Source organism: Petromyzon marinus, chromosome 62, assembly GCF_048934315.1.
Source record: "Petromyzon marinus isolate PM22_M1 ecotype Great Lakes invasive population chromosome 62, UKy_Petmar_22M1.pri1.0, whole genome shotgun sequence".
Classification (NCBI taxonomy): Eukaryota; Metazoa; Chordata; class Hyperoartia; order Petromyzontiformes; family Petromyzontidae; genus Petromyzon; species Petromyzon marinus.
This window is the reverse complement of record NC_133728.1, coordinates 12,110,336-12,133,502: the sequence shown is the minus strand read 5'-3', so window position 1 is coordinate 12,133,502 and position 23,167 is coordinate 12,110,336. Positions and strand designations below refer to the sequence as shown.

Genomic DNA, 23,167 nt, shown 5'->3' with positions numbered 1-23,167 from the left:
GGGAGGCTCTGATTTCATGGAATACATTTATCTGGTCTTGTGTGTTTGACCTATTTTCTTGTATCTCTTTTGAGTTACCCTAGGTCTAATCTCTTGTGATTATTATTTGGTTTATGTTTAACCAAGATTTGTAATGTACCATTAGATGTTACCACCATTATTCCGAGGGTTTACCAAGCTTTGTTATAAGTCTGTGTCACCAGGGATCGGTGTTTTATTCTAGAGTTATATTTTGATATCCCGAGGCTGGAGATATAACTTAGTTTGGACTTAAGCTTTCGTGATTGCAGGAGCTCATGTAATTTGGTTCATTTGGTGAAGTTACATAGATAGAAAGATACAATACGAAATATAATAAGGAATACTGCAGTATATAATGTCGACATATTCTTATAGCCAAGCTTCAAACTTTTACCGTAAAAAAAAAAATATAAGTTATAATGTCCGTTTGCCCTGTGCTCTGCATCCGTGCCAGTGATTCTGGATATTTGTTTTGGAGGTAGTGGGTTTGAGGGTGCTTGTTTTATTTATTTTTTATCGATTATTATAATGGCAGAATTTAAGAATAGGGTTTTTCCCCTTTTTTCTGGCAACAAAACTGAAACCTTTTTAAAGGATTCATGTCTGCATTAACCACAATACCTGCAGTCAAAATGCAAACAAAAAACATACTATGATAATATATGCATTTTCCTTGAAACTGATTGGTCCACACCAAGGGACGGCTTTCTTTTGAGCCTCGACCCAATTGGTGCTCTGACGCCAAAAGGTTTCAGTTTTGTTGCCAGAAAAAAAGGGGGAAAACCCTATTTTTATATTTTGGTACTGCCAAAGGAGGTCTAATGATGTAATAACAGAATTATTTTTTATATAAATTTTTGGAAAAAGGCCTATATATACAACAAACCCCAGAACCCTGATGCTTTTGTAAGTGTTCATTAGCCGCTTGTCGGCTGGCTGAATTGTCCACGGCCGCCTGTTGTGCGTCACGCAGCCTGTCGAGCATGACCTTCATCGAAGCAGGCACAGCGGATCCCTTTTTAGACGGCCCCAGGCCCATTTGCACGTGCATCGGAGGCTCCAGTTCCCTCCCGTATATTAGGTAAAAGGGTGAAAAACCTGTTGAGGAGGGGCCAACTGGTATGCGGCAAGGACACCCGGAATAAACAGGTCCCAGTCTGACTGAGACGCGCTCACGTGGTGGCACAGCATGGATGTGAGGGTGCGATTCAATCACTCCACCATCCCGTCGGTTTGAGGGTGGTAGGGCGAGTCTGGATTTTCTTGGTTCCGAGGAGGTCACAGAACTTCTTGAGCAACTGGGAAGAAAAGTTCGGACCCTGATCGGTTAACAATTGCTCAGGGGCGCCCTTATTTAAAACATACCCATGCAAAAAAGCATCGGTGATAGACGAGGCCGATTGATCTTGTAGCAGGGACCGATCATGCGCAACCGGCGCCTTCCGTCGTGCACAATCATGCAGCCACTCACAAATAGCACCACGTCGCTTTCCATGCCCGGCCAGTAATAATCCCACTTAAGGGTTAACAAGGTCTTGTGGAACCCAAGGTGCATCAACTTCTTGTGAACTGCCCGAGTCAGTTTCCCTCGTAGGACAGTGGGCACCACCACACAATACCTCTCCAGCTCCGTGTCCCAGTGCATAAGTAGGCCGTCGTGTGGGACAATGGCCGGGGTGGTCGACGAAGAGGAAAAACGGCTATCTGACTTAACACAGCGTTGTAGCTTTATCAGAGAGGTGTCCTCCATCTGCAAGTGAGACCATTCCTCCCGAGGGAGACCTAGGCCAAAATCCACAGGCAGCGACACACCGGGAAGGGGGGCCGTGTCGGCTGTCACCACCAACTAGGGCCCGGTGTCAATTGGGGCCCTGCAGCGGCTCGAGCCCGTCATGCACGCACACCTGCCCTCTGGAGGCAACCTAGACAACCCATCCGCATTTCCATGCTGTGTCCCCTTCCTGTGGATAATGTCGAACGTATATTCCTGCAGCACCTCAAGCCAGCGCACCCTCAAGGGTATCAAAATTGGGACCCAGGTGGAATGTTCATGGAATCCCTATCCAAAACTCGTACGCTGGCCACATGAGGAGCCAACACGGTGGGAGAATGCAAAAAGTTCAAGCGACGGCCCGATGGCATCTCCACACAACCCTGGTCGATCAATATTTTCATGGGCATTTTGGCCAATAAATCTGTGCCCAAAAGGCATGGCACTGCCAACGTCTTTGAGACTAAGATGGGGCATTCCAATTCAATATCACCAATTCTAATGGAGGCAACAATGTGACCTAATATACCTAGACTATCTCCATTTGCGGCAAACGCAAGCCCCCTATACAGGCCTCAATTGACCAACACTGTGTGGCAACAACCCGAAAATGCATTCTGATATAATGGTGGCCGACGCACCCGTGTCCACCAAAATCCGGACTTCCACCCCTTGGACATAACCAGCGACCGCGGAGGAACCCGCCACGGCCGCCACAACCCCATGTGCGAGCGCAGCCCATTGATGGACCTGCTTAGGCCACCTAGAGACCGACGGCGAGCGAACATCGAGCGTTGCAGAACCTTTAAAGGTGCCCCAGTGATCATGAACCCTATCCCTGCGAGATGTGTGAGGTGGGGGGAGCGATCGAGTGGCTGATGTGCCACGACTTGCTTGAGGCCCAGATGACGATGCCGATGTGGAGGCGGAGGGAGACGAGGTCCCGCCGAAGGCCCCAGGAGCACTGCGGCAGCCCATCGCAATGTGGCCAGGCTGGCCACAGTGAAAATAGATGGTGGACGCCGATCCCTGTGAGAGAGAAGACCTCGCTCGCCATTGCTGCTCCGGCCGGCAGCCCCTGGCACCTCTCTAGCGTTGGTCGCGTGCAGCAAAAGGCGGCAAGATGATTCTTGTCCTGCGGCGTGGCAGCCTTTGCTGGACCCAATCACCTGCGAACGCCGCCACTCTGGGCTACTGGCGCAGGCCAAGGTGTACCTTGATCCCCTGCGCCACTTTAAGGGAAGAGATGTTCGCCTCCTCCGCTATAGCCAAAACTACTGTCTTGGCCTCGCTGTGCGCTGCTTTGCACCGCTATCCAAGTAGATAACCTCGCATCCAATAAACCTTCAGAGCCAGGGTGAACATCCGACTCCAAACGTATTTAATGAATAGAACGAAGTAAAACTGGTGGAAAAACACAGCACGAATACAGCATATGTTAATACTTGGTAATATCAATACACTTATTTTTTCTTTCGGTAAAGTCACGTAGAAACAAGAAAGAATAAAATTACATAATAGCATACGACGTTTCGATTGCAATACAAGCAATCATCATCAGGTATAGAAGAGCTAAATTTAAGAGAGAGAGGAAACACATAACCGCAGATATATACAGACCCTAAGTAGAGGGAATTAACACATACACTAGGGGATACAGAGAGAGACGGAGGAGCACACTAAACAAAACAAGGTTTAGCAAAATTTTGAAACTATATAAAGCAACAGAGACGGTCGGTTAAAACACAATTAACGCATGGTCTAGTTGATTACGCTATTTCAAAGATTGCTAAATTGTACGTTAAGTGTGAAATTTAAGAGAGTGATAGAATACAGACCGCAAAGAGACATATGGGGAGAGACACGCACACAGTGAAGAAGTGAAGCAGCATCTCTGTGCCGAGGCCTTAAATAGACAGAGATGGCGGGGCTGGGACTCAGAGACAATGGGACACAAATTAGCATGAAGAGAGCATACATCAAAGGACGGTGCAGAGTTGTCAGGCACACAGGGGCTGCGGAGGAAGTCGCAGCGCAAAATCGGAGACATCAAGGCACATAAACAGGCAGAGACAGAACAGCGACACAAACACAAGTCAAGACACAAAGGCAGACACACCAGCAGAGACAACACAAAGACACAGACTTCATACCTCCCACGTGACTTGACCGAAAAAAAGAGTAATTCCTGCAGTCACGAAGGCGCCAAATCAAGTTCGTTTAATATAAATACAATGAATGAACACTACAGCATCATAACATTGTCTTAGATCAAATGAAACTCAACAATAGATCCTGGATGGACCAGGCACCTACATTAGTACTGAATAGCTATAGAAGAGAAGAAGCTGTGAGGGCTCATCGTGTGATCTCCATGCTGCAACCTAAATGTACAGTACTACACATAATACTGAACTGTGGATGAGATATTTAATCACCCTTGCTCTCAAGATCGCAATAAGGTTACATGGGTACAAGTCTGACTCGACCTATTCAATTACAAGTAACCTTCAGGCATCGTTGTTAACTAGGCCTCATATTTATCAACAATTTAACAGCATTATACAGACATTTACAGCATTATAATGGTCATTCTAACATTATAACAGCATTTCCAATATTATAAGAACATAAACGAACTTACAGACAATGCTTCTTAAAGTCCCACAATGAACAGATGCACCTGTGGTCACCGAGACGTTATTTGTGCCTCCATTATTATTCTGTGTAATGGCTGACACCCGCGTGGTTGAGAGGGAATCTTAAATCGTAACTTCCTGGTCATGTGACCAAACTCGGCATCAAATCAGGAAATTCCTGTGTAGACACACTGTTGTATATGCCGGGTATGCAAATTTGATGACAATAAAAATAAAAATGAAATTTGGAAAATGTGTAATTATCCGAAATTATGTTATTTTATGTATTTATGCGCATAGATGATGCTAATTAGAGAGATAATCGTATTAATTTATGCGAATGTGTGCGATTATGCTAATGTATGTAGATATGATAATTAGGCCTTGCCTCGCTGACGAGGGTAGTATTATCAATCAGGATCACACAATTAATCGTATGAAGTTATGCAGGTGTGCTGTAAGTATGCCAGATTAAACTCTGCTTCGTTGCCTAGGTTCGTATTATCAATCGATATAATACAATTATTCTCGCTTTAACATTTACTGATTATGTATTAGTGTGTTATGTCATGTCTCCAAATTCAAATCTCAACGCAGGATACAGTTCTTATAATTGAGCTTATTACGCATGAACTCAGGAAAGAAACACTCAAACACTTCTGTGTTAAGCAATTTTAATTTCTAAACAAAACCTTAACACCCTAATATGCGAACTCTCATGCTTGGAATTACCCCCGGTACCATCGGGGAATTTTCCCTCACTAAGCAGTACATTTAACCATCAATTGGTGCGTTGTTTCACTTTGGCAACTGCACATATGATTAATTTCACCGCGTAACACGAGCTTAGTTGGTGATAGAGAGAGTCTTTAACACAGGCATGCAACGATATTCTAAACAAAAGGCAATTAAAGCAATTATTATACCCCAAAGGCAAAAGTATTCATCAATAGATTCATCGGCAAGATTATGCAATAAAAAAACGAACGACTAAAATACTTCTAAATGACCGTATCCACGTAACTCAATGGCAACCCTTCTTGATTTGTCCCGATATGCGTGTTGTGTGTCTTCGTAAAGCAGACGCCGGGAGATGCGTCGTGAGGGTGTGAGTGTGGCGGAGGGTCATACAAACTGCTTCGTTTTCTCTCTTGCTCGGGGCGTCGACTTAGCTGCCCGTCCGCTGGAAGATACAGGTTCTTTCCACTGCTGGAGGGGCTGCGCCGCACGCACCTTCTCCTTGAAGATGCTCGATCGCGCTCACCGCTGGTCTGCTAACACTCTTGCTTACGGGCAGCTGGTCAGGCTCTTTCCCCTGCTGGATGAGCCGAGTCGGCCCAACGCTTGTCCGCTGGCAGCTGGCACCCTTGCTTGGTTGCGCTGGTTGCGCTGGTTGAGCTGGTTGCGCTGGTTGTGTGCTCTCTCCTGCTGCGTATTCTTCCGCGGTGGACGATTGCTTTCGTCGCTCGTCACTCTTTCTCTCGGGCTGCAGCTGCTGCTGGGAGCTGGCACTCAATGTAGAATAAAACTCTTTTAGCAATACTTCGTCTTTCAGCTCTAAACTCACACTCGGTGACACATCGCTACTTTGCAGGCCTCGCCATCCTCGGTTGATTGCGGGGCCCACTCCGGAGCCTGCCATTTGCAGTACTCTTTTGTCGCTCGCCGAGCTGTCCCTTGTCGGGATGAATTGACGAGCTCAGTACCTAACATCACCTCGCCCCTCTTCTCTGCGAGACACAGCACCCATTACTAATGTCTCGAGGCAATGCCCCGAAGCTGGCTTGCTGTCCTTTGCCGAGCTGTCCCTTGTCGAGCTGTGTTGCTGTTTATATCTGAAAAATCTCCCCTCTGCACGTCTCTTGCGAGAGGAAAAAAAAGAGATGCTCACTCCATCATGTTCTTTCACAAAGGACCGGAACTTTTTTTGATCTCGCTCTGCGTTGTGGTGGGGGGGGTACGTGTGTCCATGTATGTGTGTGTCATTCATCAAGTCATCTTTTCATCCGTGGATGCACAGATGGCCCCTGCGATAAAGAGTAATTTACCTCGCTCTGGCGTCATTCTTTTGCTATCCCGTGCTGCGGGAAGACAAAGACGGCCGGGAGGCTCTCTTCCTATGGAACACAGTTTATTTTGGTTGTGTAAGTTTGACTTATTTTGCCTCATATCCTCTGGACAACCCTCGGTTCAATACTGCACAAATATAATTTGGTCTATGTTTCCTAAGACCTGCGATTCATTGTCATCATGACACATTTCCTAGGGTTTATTAATTTTCGTCCCCCCGTCTGTATCTGGAGATTGGTGCTGTTTTGCTTGAGTTATTATTTACTTTATTTTTTTATGTCTTGAGTTTTAGAGGTAAGTTTCTTGACTGTTGGAATTCATATTCCTTGGTTTTTGGTAAGGTCATGTAACGGCAATATGTAATGTAATTTAAGGTGAACAACGTTAGTGTTAATATGGAATTATTATTTTGGCTTATGTTTCCCGAGATTATTCCTATAATGTCAGCTTATCCTCGTTGTTGAGTTTTTCTTGGACTTTCTGTTAATTAAAAATAACCCAAAACCTGTCTGTCCGGTTTTCGTCGCCCTGGAAGCTGCGAGGCTTTGAGGAATTCCCCCCCCCCCCTTCCTCTTTGGTTTGGGGTTTATTACTTTTTATTGCTTATCTCCAGCGGGTGGTTGTGTGAGGGGAGGGGGGGGGCTGTATCCCCCCTTTTGCCCCGGAGTTTATTATTTAATGGCCTTCTACGACCTCCAGCTGCTTGGTGCTTGTGGGAGGTAGCAGGCCCGAGGGTGTTTTGTTTATTTATCGATAATTATTTTAAAAAAATTATTTTGGCAAAATCATTACTAATATCAATTTTGGAAAAAGGCCTATATACAAAAACACCCCCATATCTTCCGTGAGGCAAACACCTGCCAAGAGGTAGAACAACTACCTCAAGCTCCCATGCGAAGGAGAGCAGACGCTCCAAAGCCACTGAGTTGAGCACCGCAAAATCGATATTGGGGTAGTCCGCCCAAGCCAGCACCAACAAGGAGCTGCAGAAGGCGAGAGGCATCTCGGCCTCCCCTCGCCTCCGCAGCAAGAACTTCTGGCATGCACTGGAGGTGGCTGAAAAATAGCAGCCATTTTGGTGTACGCCATGGGGAGCGTCGCCCTATCCTTAGGCGGAATCGAATTCAATGTGGCTAGGGAATTATCATCTAATGCTATCAGGAGTGCCTTAAGGGCCTCGTCCATAGGACACCCGACTGAGACGTAAGCCGCATCGAACCGGTCTTGAAAGGACTTCCAGCTGCAACGAATGGATGAACAGGTAGCAGGCGACGAAGTTTGGAAGAGCCGGAGCTGAAGACCGGCGTGGGCGCTCCTGAAGATGCACTCGGTGGCATCGCTGCAGCAGAAGCAATGGCGCCCGGTTGCTGTCTCGCATCTTGTGAGAAAATTGCGCCCGATTGCTTTGTCACGTTAAAAATGGCGCCCGGTTGCTGTGTCGCATAAAAAATAGTACCCGGTTGCTGCAGCACACCCAGGGACAAGATGGCAGCCGATTGCTGCGTCCGTTGAGAAAACGGCGCAACATTCGAACGTGGCAGGAGAAGAAATGGCGGGAAGCACCCGATCTCGCTCCATAAATGTGATGGGCACGCACGGCTGGACTCCCACCTCCGACATCATAGAGACGAGACACGCGGCCAACTGCAGCAGCTGGCCGAACTGGCTGGTGAGGAGTCTCCAGCTCTCCTGCGGTGGTGAGTGGCTGGCCGCGGCCGCCACCTCCTCCTGCGTGGATTTGCCGGGCTCCACGGGGCGCATCTCCAGGGCCCCGGACTCTGGGGACATTGTGGGGGCTTCTTCTGAGCTATCTTCGTCGTCCTATCTCGCAACAGATGGGTTCTTATGTTCTTATGCTTTGTAGCCGACTTCGACATGGCGACGAAGGTTTGCAGTCACTTCTGACACCAGTTGTTGCGTCGTAGAACCACGCCGAGACAGAACTTCTTGTACGGGCTTTCGCTATTTATTAACACGGCTTAAACACTCAGCTCACACCAGGGGTAGGTGTTCTCTATACTCGGTCCTTCCCGTGGACCCTCAAACTCTACTCGTCCTAACCGCGGTTATCCCTTGGGCTATTTCACTCGGGCCAGGACAGGGGTTCATCCAACACCGCCCGGCCGAGGAGAGAAGAACCCCACTCACTCTCAGCCGATTCTCACAGACTTCTGTGAGCCCTACTCTCGGCAATTTCTTCGGCTTTCCCACTCGTCGACCCCAGATGGGGGTTCAGCCAACACAGTCCTGGTCACGGGCGGGAGAGACCTCCTTCAGCCGATCCACACTCCGGGCTCCCACAATGACCACGCCTTCGTCACGGGGTCCCTCTTAAGCACCCCTTAGGTGGCTCCTCCCCTTCACTCGGACCTGCCCGTGTTCTCGAAGGTGTCTCCTTACAGCGCTCATGACATGACGTCATCAAACCTTACAGCGCACATGACTTGACGTCATCACACTACTCCTCTACACATGTTATGTATGCTGATGATCTAGTAATTGCTGCTCACTCAGAGGAGGAGTTGGAGGTGCTGCTGCTGAACCTGGAGCATGCCACTAAGAGGTGGGGACTTACCATCAGCCCCACCAAAACTTAAGCACCTACCTGGGTATTTTGTACCATCGAAAACACCACCCCCACAACTCCAAATTGATGACTAGAACTCGTGTCGCCAGCAAATGTGGAGAGAGTGGAACGTTTCCTATACCTGGGCAGTGTGCTCATGACCGGCTCTCGTTTGACAGCAGAGGTCTCAACCGAATCAGTCGAGCAGCATTATCTTTTCATCGGTTGCTTAACTGGCTTGTCACACCATACAAAGCTTCATATCTTCTCGGCCACCGTCATGCCCTCCCTTCTCTACGTTTACGAAACGTGGACCCCCTAATCGAAAATCTTCGCCGGTTTCCTACGATCCATCCTGGGTTTAACCAGACTGGATTGTGTGAGTAGCTCACAGATCCTTGAAAAATCTGGTCAAAGTCCCATCGATGAGCTCCGCAGGCAAGGCTGCGTTGGCTGGGTCATGTAGCCCGCATGCCCAGCGACCACATGCCTAAACAGTTTTTCTTCGGCCAGATAGATGGGGGATAAACGGGCACTGCATGGGCTAGAGAAGAAATGGAGTGATGTGGTACAAGAGGACGTGGAGCTGAGTGGACTTGCCGATGACTGGTACTAGCAGTGTCAAGATCTGCCTCTGTGGAGGAGGCTCGTGAAGGATGCTACTGGGCAGTTGGAGGCAGTTGCCCTCCAACAGCAACGGAGGACAGAGGAGCGCCGCTCATAACAACGAGCGGAGCGCCTTGCGACTAAAACAAAGCAAATTGGCACAGTAGGGGGCACAGGTGGTGCGTCGGCCACTTATCTCAGTCAGGTGACCAATGGCATCTGGGCCTGCCCCATGACCTCCTGCCAGTGAGCGTTCGACACTTAACGTGGCCTTAAAGTCCACATAGCCTGGCACAAGTGTCGTGGTAATGTCACCATCACTTGGTGGCGAATGGCGGTTGTTTTTCTGTTGTCATTGGTGCAGGCGTGTAAGTTATTAGCACATTGCGCTAAAACCCCGGTGACCAGAGTTCAATTATAACAGTGGATAATATTTGAACCGGCCTTTGACCTTCCCTAGGTCGACTCAGACTCAAATTAATAATTCACTATGTAACACGATTTTTATTCCTGAGTAGTAAGTGTTATTTTCTAATTGCTTATGCCTCAAAAGTATTTAAATTGGCTATTAATCCCCACAAACTTTGCTTTTGTGACCAGGACTTTACGTGAAGGTTTAACACAAATGCACACGTTTTCTCATTGAACATAGGTACATTTCAAAATATTTTCGCGGTCACAAAAGCAAAGTTTGTGGGGAATAATAGCCATTTTCTGTACTTTTGAGGCATAAGCAATTGGAAAATAACACTTACAACCCAGTGAAATACCTGGTGCTGTGTGTAAAACATCAGGGTTGGGGAGATAAAGATGGCTGGGCGTAATTCTGGTCACCCACCCACTCGTGTGCCATTCCAGCCTGGTGCTCCATAAAAGTACTCGTCCCAACAGTCTATTCAGGCCATAGCGGGGGTATTTGTCTTTTTGCGATTGATGAAGTGGTTAACGAACACGATTTCCAACCTCGACTCATGCACACACGCAAACGGCTAACATGAGTGGGGCATTATATCTTAAATTGAAACTCCACGCCTCCTTCACCTTTTATCTGCACTGATCAGCACGGTCAAGTATGGTCGAACAACCCGCCACGTGGTTAATCCTTCATCCATCCAGCAATTAATTAACACAGGGGCTGTGAGTTGCGCCATTTGTCCAAACTATTTTATTGGCCAATGAGTAGTGAAAATCAATTGCTGCCAAGTTAATACATTTATGCGTTAATCATTGTTTTGACTAGAAGGACGTGGTGTTATATCCATGGGCACTGTAAGACCTTCACACACTCACACATACTAAGATCGAGATCCCCCGAATAGACTTCATCAGACTGTTTGGGAAAGTGCTATTAGCGAGCACCTATGAAGTCCGGTACGGCACATGAGGGGGTGGCTAGGACCACTCCCGGCTACCGTTGTCTCGCAAGTGCTGATGTTTACACACAGCATCAGGTAATAGAGCTGCGCTCACTTAGGTGAGGTGGTCCAGGGCCATTTCAAATACTCGCAACTGTTATTTGGTCGAGTCACTGGGCTCGTAGTACAGCGCACTACCACCACCTCGTATGGTGTTCCGGCCTTCATAGGTGCTCGCTAACAGCACTTGCCCCAACATTCTGTTAAATGCTTACAGGGGGTGGGGAGGGGGTTGATCCACACTGTTCCCTACAATGTCTCTGTCTAATATGTAACACAGGCAAAATACACACACATATATACAGCATTCGCAAATTCGCTACTAAGTGGTAAAAGTGGTGGTAATGCCACCACAACACCTGTGCCAGGCTAGGTACACTTTGAGGCCATCACATGAAGTGTGAAAAGGTCACGGGACAGACATCAGGTGTTATGTGTGGGTTGACTGGCTGAGATTACAGATTTGCACCATCTACTGTATGCCCCCACTCTGCCACCTCACTAATTTGTATCCGCATGACACTTCGCTCGTTTTTGGGAGCGTCGCTTCTCCTGCCCTCCGTTGTTGTTTTCGTTGCAGTTCACGGCGCAGTGCACTAACCATTGTGTCAACACTCCACCCCGTGTGTTTGATATAGGTAGAAAAATCTTCATAGTGATCGTCAGCATCATCAGCAACAACGATGGAGCAAAATACGCAAACTCGGAAGCAACGGGTAATGATATGGCTACATTAATCCCCCTCTGGTCTTCGCACCTGATTGGCTCACAAGTCACGTTATGAAATTCACCCCTTCTATTTAAGATCGAAACAGGAGGAATTCTCCACAATTCTGGCTATTGCCTGATGAGGATGGTTGCAATTACCGGCAAAACGTCGTACTCAAATTATAAATGTGGGTTTACTCTATAACACACCGGCGTGCTGAACAAGTAACTAATTGACATGTTTTGTTTATGTAACAAACTTAGTAATTGGCTGTGTTGGGTGATGGCGGGTTTAACGACACATTTTCGCGATCTAACCCAAAAAAAACTATTATGAATCATCAGGATCATCAGCATTATTAGTATCATCATCAGTATCATAGTTTCACCACTACCATCAGCAGCTTCAAGACGGTGGTAGTCACACAATGGCGTGAGCCACCACTTACCCCACAGGGCTACACCTTGACCTCTGACCTGCCGTGGTTACTTCTCCCCATGTGTGGTTGAATGGCGATGGCCCAGACTCCATGTCCCCGCCTCCTGCTCATGGCAGTCGCTACGGGGCTCGGCGGCAGCTTCCAGTACGGGCTCAACCTCTCCCTCATCAACGTCCCCACCAAGGTGCGTGTTTCGTTTTGGGCAATAACGCCTTTAATCAATGATGCAGCCTCAGCGGTGTGTTGAAGACGTTCATGGTTCGAATCCAGCGATATCCCTGATTATTTATAATAGTGTATATATTGCCATTTCTTCACTTGCTGTGGATGTTAAATATTCTGTGGCGTCATTCACAAGATTAGGACATTGTCTGCCGGGCATCAGGGGTCAAATTTAGCCAAATAAAAAAAATACACCGCAAATTACTTAATTGGGCGTTTAAACATCAGCAGCAATCGTTGGCCCCCGAAGGGCAGACTAATGTCCCAGGCCATTATTGCAAATGAAATTCATCCTGGCCTCTTGAATTCTCACATTGTTCAACAAAATGAACTAACAAAGAAACATCAATGTCTTTTGTCTATGGTGAGTCCCTAATAGAAACACAACTTTACACAAAACTCCGGTCATATTAGATCATGTTTAGAACGGTTATCGTGATCCCGTGTTTAGTTTGTGTGTGTAATATCTTATAGTTCACATACACAGAAGTGTGCAGGATATGCACCCTTACAATTACACCGAGAGATGCAAAGAGCAACACGTGGATTATGAGCACACAGTTTAACGACATCACGTGTCCTGCTAGGTGAGCAGGGCTTGCCCAGGAAACGTCATATATAGAAGGAATTATGGACGATGGTCAATAATTATCACGGAGTGGTAGCCAAGGAATGGAACGCATCCAAGGTACATATAGTGTGAAGATGGAGCGATGAAATCACGTGCTGGTATTACACGGATTGCTGCATCTGCGGATTATAATACATGGCGGGTGGCTTGGTCGATGCATTCATCCAGCAGTGGATTGAGCATGGCTGCTTAGTAATGACGCCTCATAACACACAGCTGTGTATGTGGGTGTCGCAGGTTGTGCAGGGTTTCATTAACAGCACGTGGGAGTCGCGCTATGGGCACCCCGTGAGCAGTTCCGTGCTCACGCTGATCTGGTCCATCATTGCGTCCGTGTTCGCCGTGGGGGGACTCGCGGGGGCCATTCTCGCGGGGCCCATGGCTCAGCAACTTGGCAGGTAAACGTACACGTGCACACACATTCAGTGTGTGCACTCAATCACTTACCCACTCACCTAGCCACTCGTTCAAACACACTCAACCATACCCGCGCGCATTTAAATGCTCACACATAATAATACAGACAAAGATCTCCCGTATAGCCTTAACAGACTGTTGGGGCAAGTGTTGTTAGCGAACACCTATGAAAACCGGAACGCCCCACGAGGGGATCGGTGGCCAGCCCGGCCGCCTTTATCTCCCCAGTAGCGCAGCATGCTAACCGCTACCCTACCTCTGCCCGCTAACCGCTACCCTACCGCTCCCAACACAAACACACGCATACATACATACATACACGCACACACCCATGCCCTCACTCACACACTCACGAGCTCATTGTTTCCCACCCATATACTTACCCATTCACCCATTTAGTCATATAAAAAAAGATGCATTCACCCACTGTTTCATTCTCTGACTCGCCCACCCACCCATGCGCAATGAATCTGACGACCTGAGTTTAAATCCTGGCCATGGCTAACCTCATTGACGAGTGACATCTGAACCAGTCCTTGGGCAGCGCCTCGGACGACTCCACCTTTAATGAGTAACTGGTGCAGTGCATGTGAACATAAGCACTGGGGAGTTAAAGACAGCCGGGTGTGAGTCTGTGCCAGCCTTTATAGGTGTTTATCTTATTTTATATGCATAGAGCGCCTTAGCTCAAGGCGCTTTACATAGTTTAAAAGCGGTACAAAATTAGAGTAATTTAGATGGCAAGGGCAATGCAAGGGCCATAGAATGAGTGACCATAACAGAGGGCACTTTGGGTCACGAAAGGGCTACAGGGGAGGGACGCAACGGAGTATAAGAGCGAGGGGAGGGAAGAGGAAGTGACTGGGCAATGGAGAAGAGGTGAGGCTTTAAGAGAGGAACGGATGGAGATTAAGGATTGGGACTGCTTATAAGGTACAGGGAAAGTTTATTCCAGCGGTAAGCTGTAAGGAGGGAGGAAGATTGAAAACGAGATTGGGCAGAGGGAGAAGAGGGAGAAGGAGGGAAGAAGGCAGGGAGAAGATTGTGAACGAAGAGCATGAGGGGGGACGTAAAAAGAGATGAGAGAGGCTCGCGGACAGCACTTGCCCCAACAGCTTTTGAGGGGTGACATGGCGTTATCCTTGTTTTTGTGCGATCAGGAAGTGCGGTCTCCTCGCTAACAATGCGTTCGCGATCCTCGCCTCTGTCCTCATGGGGGTGAGCGACGTCTCCTCCTCATTTGAGCTCCTCATCATCGGCCGTTTCCTCATCGGGGTCAACTGCGGTGGGTGAGATCATCATCAAGAGCATGAATCAGATCCAGATATACATATAAATGTACATATTCTGTATATGTATACACAAGACAAAGACCCCCTAAAGCCTGATCAGACTGCTGGGGCAAGTGCTGTTAGTGAGGAACTGGATGGATAACACTACGCCCGGCCGCGTTTGTTTCCCCAGTGATGTTTACACACCATGTCAGGTACTCATTTTAGGCTCAGTCCACCTAGAGAAGGTCCATGACTGGTTCAAATCCTCACCGCTATTATACATGGGCAGGAATGGAACTCCGGTTAGTACACTGCTGTAGTGGTTAGTACACTGACTCGATGAGGCTGATTCCCTGGAGGATGATGCATTTCAGGAGTGTATAGGTCGTGCCCAGGAGTGATATCAGCCTATAGCTTCCCAGGTCGTAGGATGGCTATATCCGGCAACCTCTTTATATACCAATTTAGCTATTGTTAGGGTTAGTTTTAGCCTTTCGCGGGTATGCTGTAACTGGAAGTACAGTATCATTGGCTGATACCATGGTGCAGGGCAGGCCAGGTGAGGGACGCGAGGCAGTGGCACCTCAACCTTTGCCGTGCAAGCATCTCGCAGACAAAGACCCCCTGTATTGCCTATTAAAAGACTGTTGGGGCAAGTGCAGTTATCGAGCACTTATGAAGGCCGGTACAGCACACCAGATCCTCATTTGAGGTTGCGTCGACCTATGGGAGGCCCAAGACCAATTCAGACAATCGTCACTGGGGTTGGGCGTGAGCGGGAATCAAACTTGGGTTGCCGGATTCGTAGCACAGTGTGCTAACCGTAGCACTACCGCTCCCCACTCGCATACATAAAAAGACAAATATCCCCCATATAGCCTTAACAGACTATTGGGGCAAGTGCTGTTAGCGAGCACCTATAAAGGCTGGCATGGCACACGAGAGGGTGGGTGGCCAACATCACGCCTGGCCACCTTTGTCTCTCCAGTGGCGATGTTTACACATTGCACCAGGTACTCATTTGAAGTTGAGTCGACCCAGGGGAGGCCCAGGACCGGGTCAGATAATCGTCACTGGTGTTAACTGTGAGCAGGAATCGAGCCCGGGTCACCAGGTTCATATTACAGTGCGCTGACCGCTACACTACCGCTCCCCACAACTCGCATCATTATGTAATGAGCGACTTCCGAGACACGTCGTGTAGAGGGCTTCTTCTGATTTATTCTTCCATGAGGCACAACACAGGCCAATACATGTATACGTCTCCTCTCACTGGGCACAACACTGGGTAATATATATACGATTCTACTTTAGCTACACACAGCCGACCTCTCTACATAGTCCCATCGCCTACATCCAACAATACAGCTTAATGACTAGCGTGACGATGACGACGATGGGAGCAGCGATGCAGCCAGGACCCGGGACCTTGCAACAACCCTGAACCTTCGGTTCCCATCCCCCTTATATACCTCTGGACGTGGCCTGGCCCCGCCTCTAGCCACGCCCCTTTCCAGAACCTTCGAGCAGGTTCCCGGAGCTTCCAGACTAACCCCACCTTTTATCTTTAACCCAGATATGCTCCCCTTCTGATTAAATCTTTGCTTAAAGCTTTCATGACTGCAGGAATTCATATTCTTTGGGTCTTTCGGTAAAGTCACGTAGATAGGTTCAAAGAAAATTACAAAAAAATATGAAAAAACTACAACGGGTCGATTGCAACACAAGGGTGTTGTGAAGAAAAAAAAAGGGGAAAAACTGCTGAGGCAGACTGTTTTAAAGGTTTAAAATGAGTGTAGCCCAAGGGTCATAAACGAAGTGGGCGGGGCTTGTGATGTTAATTTGAGAAATTAGCATGTTAATGTAAGATCGGAGGGCGACCTCCATGACGAGGGCGCGGAGGTGGCTATGTTAATGTGAGAGATTAGCAAGTGAGGTGGCTGTGTTAGTGTGAGAAATTTTACCTGTTTATGTAAAATCAGAGAGCCGAAAATAACAACTAACACTGGAAGGTGGTAGGATGGGAACATCACAGCCAGTTATGACAAACTGGTTGATAGCGTCCTTCCAATGATTCCTCAGTTTATACCCATCTTCTCAATTGAAGGTGTGTCTGTGTTTATATATGAGGAGGGCTTCATGAACAAATCTTTGTTGATAGCCAGTGGGTTTGCAAAGTACCTTCGTCTTAGAGAAATCAATTTCATGTGAGCCCACCACATTAAAATAATGATCAGCCATGGCCGAGGTATTGGTCCTACCGTGTTTCAGATCTGCCTTATGTTCACAAACACAGTCCGAGACATATCGCTTAGTTTCCCCAATGTAACTACTGCAGCAGACACAGCTCAGTTCGTAGACGCCAGGGAATTCCATGTCAGAGATCACATCCTTCACAGATGGGATCAGATCACGAATTTTATATACTGTGTTAAATCGAACCTGGATCTTGTGTTTGCTCATGATTTTGGAGATCTTTTTGGTGACCCCTGCTATGTATGGCAAGGTTATGGTTTATATTGGGTCCTCAGATGGCTCTTTCCCAACTTTTGGGGTGATAGCTTTACAAATTGTGTAGTCTGATATGAGAGACTATAGCACGTGGGGGTATCTTCAATCAGCACGGCGGGCCCGTCATTATTTGACCAAGTTTCTGTTAAAAACATACTATCTAGCTTACGTTCAGTAATGAGGTCATTTATGAGGAGTGATTTATTGCTGAGTGAACGGACATTGAATAGTGCCAATTCATTTTTATAGGGCTGCTCAGGCTCTGCGAGGGAACGACATTTAGTGTAACATAGATTACATTACTTACATTAACACCACCACAAAATAGTTCATACTGTCCATGTCCTCTATTGCTGGCTATGTGTGTTACCGGACGGATTTGTATAGGAATAGCATTGCCATAATGGGGAGGGGAAAGGTAACGTATAGACTTCTGATCAATGCCTCTATAGTCTAGCGAAGTATGATGTGTTGAGCGGCGTATATTAGACCAGAAGGATTTGATCCAGTTTCCAGTATTTCCAAACCGGGAGTAATTTCCACCAAAACCCCTATGAATGTACTTAGGGTACCGCAGCAAATCACAATTATGCAATATGTCCAAGTCCAATACTGTTTTGCAAATGTTATGTTTAAGTGAAACCATATCAGAGTGAGTGTACCTCAGCATTCTAAATATTAGTCCATTGGGGCCAATAGAGTGGATGTCTACCAGACATCAAACAAAGGTGATGACAAAGAGCAGGCCTGGCTAATATAGTGTATGTAGGTGTTACAGTGCTCTGTCCAAGTGGGCTGTCAAATTAGCGGTCACAACAGCTCGCAGCAGCAATCACCACAGACTGGAGGTTGCAGCAGCCCACAAGCCGGGAGCAGGTCAATTCAGTTTCAGTTTTTTTTCAGTTTATTTATTTTGGTATAGCCCTGTGAGCCATTCGGCTCTTGAATCGGGTGCAACGACAACTAACAAAAAAAACCAACAAGAAAAACATCGTAAAGTGACTATGTGACTGTACAAACAGAAAATCCATGAAAAAAACAGCAAAATATTCCTGAAAAAAGCACCGTACACCAACGCTGTGTGCAAAAAATCCCAGTGGGATGCAAGTCAAACAACAACAACAACCACAAGAAAACTTAGATTAAGGCCATCAGTCTAACTCCGTACTACAACAAAACAAACATGTCCAAACCAAAAATGTTTTCGAAATCACCAAAAAATAAAGCCATAATTGCAACGTAACAGTGATCACAGGGACTGTGACCGAATTTTTACAATAAACTATATAAATAACATGTAACACCAAATCCTAGAGCCATAGCTGGCTGCATGAGTTACTCCACAACAACAGAAGCATCAGTCGGAGTATCAAATTTTTCAATGCACTTTTAAGATCAGCACGCTAAATCAAAATACAGATAATACTTTGTAGCGTCATCCGGAGCGAAACATTTTATTTTATTTTACGCCAATGAATAGCAGTGGCAGCTAGGGGTGTACAACTCCTCAAGAGCAGTTTTGAGAGACGATCTCATTGGTAGCAATTCAAGTTGCAATTTATTAGCAATAGCATTCCAGACCCAGGGGGCATCAATAGCAAAGGTCCTTCCTCCGGTTTTGTACGGCAATAGGGAATGTGAATCTGGAAAATGAGCGAAGACCTGAGGTCAAATTTGTTCTTTGAAACAGAGAGGAGATCCAGCAGGTAGTCTGCGGATTTTTTGTAAGTACATCGTGAATAAATAAGATCTGGTGCACAAGCCCCCGAACATTAAGATATGTTTAGTTTGACCCAATGTAGAGATCACAGTGGTGAGTCCTATATGGGCAGTTCAATGTAAATCTTAGGGCCGAGTGATAGATGGAATCAAGCTTCTTCAGGACAGTACTTGGGGCTGATTTATACACGATGTCACAGTAGTCAAGTAGAGGCAGTATGGTAGCTTTAATCAATTCCAAACGGAACATTGGGGGGGAAGCAGTGCTTGTGTCGATACAGAAAACAAATTTTAATTTTTGTCTTTTTATCAATATAATCAATGTGATCTTCAAAATTCAGTTTTTAATCCAGGATGACCCCAAGATACTTATATATCTTGACTTGCTCTATTTGATCATTATTTAAGGAATGTAATTGGGGAAAAATAACTTCCTGCTTTAGTCCTGGTGAGAAGCATAGCACCTTGGTTTTGGAGGTATTCAGGACTAGTTTAAGAGTAACTAGCTGATGTTGTAGTTTGTTTAAATCACCCTGTAGCTTAGCAATCACGTCATCCGGAGAGCGGCCAGCAGTAATCAGTATCGTGTCATCTGCAAAAAGATTTACCCTGGAATGATCCAGGTCAGTGCCCAAGTCATTGACATAAAGAGAGAACAAAAGGGGCCGAGGGTGGAACCCTGTGGAACCCCTTTTGTTATCTTAACACTGTTTGACCTCCGACCATCTGTGAATACAGTTTGGGTGCGAGAAAAGAGGTAATTTTGTAACCATTTTACTGCGTTTTCGGAAAAACCTAGGCAACTTAGTTTACTAAGCAGGGTGTTGTGGTCTACTGTATCAAAAGCTTTAGACAGGTCTAGAAAAAGACAGGCACAGTACTGCTTATTATCAAGGCTACTGTAAATGTGATTCAAAGAGTCTAATGCAGCAGATGTGGTGCTGTATTTTTTTCGGAACCCAGATTGTTTTAGATGTAGTAGATTGTTGGTGGACAGGAAACTGCTAATTTGGTAGGTCAATAATTTTTCAAAAATTTTCATCAACGGGGACAAAATTTAGATAGGTCGGTAGTTATTTGGATCATCTTTAGGGCCCCCTTTGTGAAGTGGACAGACATAGGAATGTTTCCATTCTAAAGGAACGGATGCTTCTTTGATGGACAGGTGGAAAATATGGGCTATAGTTTCGATTTACGAACAAAATGATCTCTGATTCAACAGCATTAATTGATCAGATCAAACAGTTCTCGTTGAAACCCTCTGCTGCCAGGCCACCAAGATTATATGGCCTTCCAAAGATACACAAAGAAGATACACCCCTTCATCCCATCATCTCTACTATCAACTCCCCCACCTATAAACTGGCACATTTTCTTGCTGATATACTGCGACCTTTCACTGGAAAAAACACCTCTGCGGTACTAAATTCTACTCACCTGGTATCGACAATCAAAGGCATTTCCCTGTCCCCAGACGACCTGCTTGTCAGTTTTGATATGGTGTCCTTTTTCACCAAAGTCCCGGTACCTGACACCATCACTATCATTGAAGACCTGGTTCATCAAGGACTGCATACTGATGTATCCCCCCTGGTGAGACATTGCTTAACCAACACATACTTCACCTGGAATGGAACTTTCTACAAACAAACTGAGGGCACCCCAATGGGCTCCCCCCTATCTCCGGTTGTAGCCAACGTATTCATGGAAAAAATTGAAACTGATGCCATCCAGACTGCCACTCTACGCCCGACCTTATGGAAGAGGTACGTGGATGACACTTTTGTCATCTGGCCACGTCGCCAGCCTGCTCTAGACCAATTCCGCGACCACATCAATTCCATACACCCAGCCATCAGATTTACCATGGAGGTCGAAAAAGATGGCAAACTACCCTCTTTGGATGTCTTAATTAAAAGGAGACATGATGGTTCAATGAGCCACTCTGTCTACAGGAAAGCTCCCATACAGATGCTTACTTGAAACCGGATTCCCACCACCATCCATCCCAGAAGAACTCCCTCATCAAGACTCTATACCATAGAGCCCAATGCATTTCCGACCAGGAACACATTACCAGTGAACTCAAGCACGTACACCAGGCTCTCAGGGCTAATGGTTACTCCGACTACACAATCCGCAAAGCCATCACTCCAGTCATGAAGAAGGATCTTCTTGTGGAGCCACTCAAAACCATCACCTTGCCCTACATTGCAGGGGTCACTAAAAATATCTCCAAAATCCTGAATAAACACAAGATCCAGGTCCGATTCAACACAGTACATAAAATCGGTGATCTGGTTCCATCTGTAAAAGATACTGTTCCAGACATACAGTACCCGGGCGTTTACAAACTAAAGTGCCTCTGTGGTAGTAGCTACATTGGAGAAACCAAACGACATATCTCAGACCACATCTGCGAACATAAAGCAGACTTGAAACACGGTAGAACCAACTCCTCTGCCGTGGCAGATCACTGTTATAATTCAGTGGGCTCACATGACAGACTAGGATCAGGCAGCTTAGGTGTGCTGAACAGCTGGCCCTTGTGCCAGCCGCTTTCGCGGCACTTTCAAAGAACGTAAACCGCGTGATATTCAAGGGTCTCCTGTACTGTAGGGACAGCTCTGATTCCACTATTCACTTGTCCGTCCAGTGCTTGCTGAGCTGCATTGGCTTCCGGTTACTGAACGACTACATTATAAGGCCGCATTACACAAAGTGCTTGCCACAAATGAACCATAATACCTTGTTGATATTGTCAAGGAACATAAATCATCACGCGAATTCTGGTCATCCTCACAGCGGCTTTTGGCTAGCCATCGAACAAAGACGGTCACTGCATCGCGCGCTTTTGGATGCACTTCAGTGGCTGCCTGAATATTAGAAAGCTAGTGGAGCTATGCACTTTTAAAACTTGATTGAAAACTAATTTTTTTTAAACTACTTTTTGTGTTTAGTTTGTTGTCCTTCCCCGCACCTCCGATTAACACAGTTGGCTACGTACAGTGCCAACCGATATAAGCTCGTGCCCCCACCCCCCAATTCTATAACCTTCTCTACTTACTCGTACAGATTCCAACCTCTCAGCCGATTCCGTGGCACTGTGATGAGTTTGGGAGGTTTCCTATAAAATTCTAACGGCTGGATGTACTTGAGCCAAGTTTAATGTTTTGATTGTGAAGATTTTCTTCGACATTCTCTATAGCTTATACTATTATATATGCCAATTTCTGCTTTTACTGATGCTATTACTGCGACAAATAACTTTTGCTGTTACTAATGCTATTGCTGCTATTACTGATGTTGTTGCTGCTGATGTGGGTTCTTCAGGAGTGGGGCTGAGCCTGCAGCCCATGTACCTGAGCGAGTGCGCCCCACAGCACCAGAGAGGTGCCCTCGCTATGAGCACATCCATCTTCCTCACCCTGGGCATCTTCTGCGGGCAGATAGTCGGGCTACGGTGAGGACCGAGTGCGTGTTTCTATACAGTGTGGAAAGCAGTAGTATAGTAGTTAGCGATTTTATCATTTGCATATGGACGTATTGGTAATCGTCATCACGCTGGGTGCTATATGGTAACATACTATGAATATTCGTGTTCAGCTGCTCATAACATTTGTCTTCCTGCTGCTTAGATATCATGAGAACTGATTTTGATGCACCTCACAACATTTTCTGACCGAGGTTGTGAATCGTAGGAAAAGAAATAATTTTTACGAAAAATTAGCTTTTTCTCCTTGCACCGTATGTACCACCAATATATTCATATACCAATGTGTAATTCCTTTATCAGGTTCTTAAACCTGGAGAAACCATTCCCTGTAATCTCACTCTCTCTTGATTGGAGTGAATTTGTATCCGAGGCATTTCTCTCTGCCTGTGACGTTTCTCTGTTATTAGCTGCAGTTCCTCCCTAACCCGGTGCCTGAGTAACACCGCAGTCTGACACTCAAACATTATCATCCCCATACGCTTTGGTTATTTCGGAAAAGTCATGTAGGTAGAAAAATAATAGATCACAACGTTTCGATCGCAACACAAGCAATCGTCATCAGGTGGGACAACCACAGCAAGAAAAACTGCTGAAGTAGTCGAGAGATCTGCCGTGCCACGAGGTTATATAGGCCTCGGCAGTAGGGGGGGAGAGAGAAAGG

At 46.5% G+C, this 23,167-nt stretch overlaps 1 protein-coding gene across 5 annotated transcripts in view; it reads left to right on the top strand.

Moving 5' to 3' along the window:
• LOC116955822 (solute carrier family 2, facilitated glucose transporter member 5-like) overlaps window positions 1-23,167 on the top strand; it is a 56,434-nt gene that overhangs the window by 12,982 nt on the left and 20,285 nt on the right. For 4 of the 5 annotated variants that reach the window (XR_012930114.1, XM_076053744.1, XM_032977135.2 and 1 more), the window contains exons 2-6: window positions 11,727-11,804; window positions 12,322-12,420; window positions 13,327-13,487; window positions 14,667-14,791; window positions 22,344-22,473. Coding sequence is in view for 4 of the 5 variants with exons in the window: in XM_076053744.1 (XP_075909859.1) it covers window positions 11,772-11,804; window positions 12,322-12,420; window positions 13,327-13,487; window positions 14,667-14,791; window positions 22,344-22,473 (548 nt within the window). In the remaining variant the exon portion in view is untranslated. The remainder of the gene's footprint in view (window positions 1-11,726; window positions 11,805-12,321; window positions 12,421-13,326; window positions 13,488-14,666; window positions 14,792-22,343; window positions 22,474-23,167) is intronic. The other variant, XM_032977137.2, reaches the window with a different exon arrangement.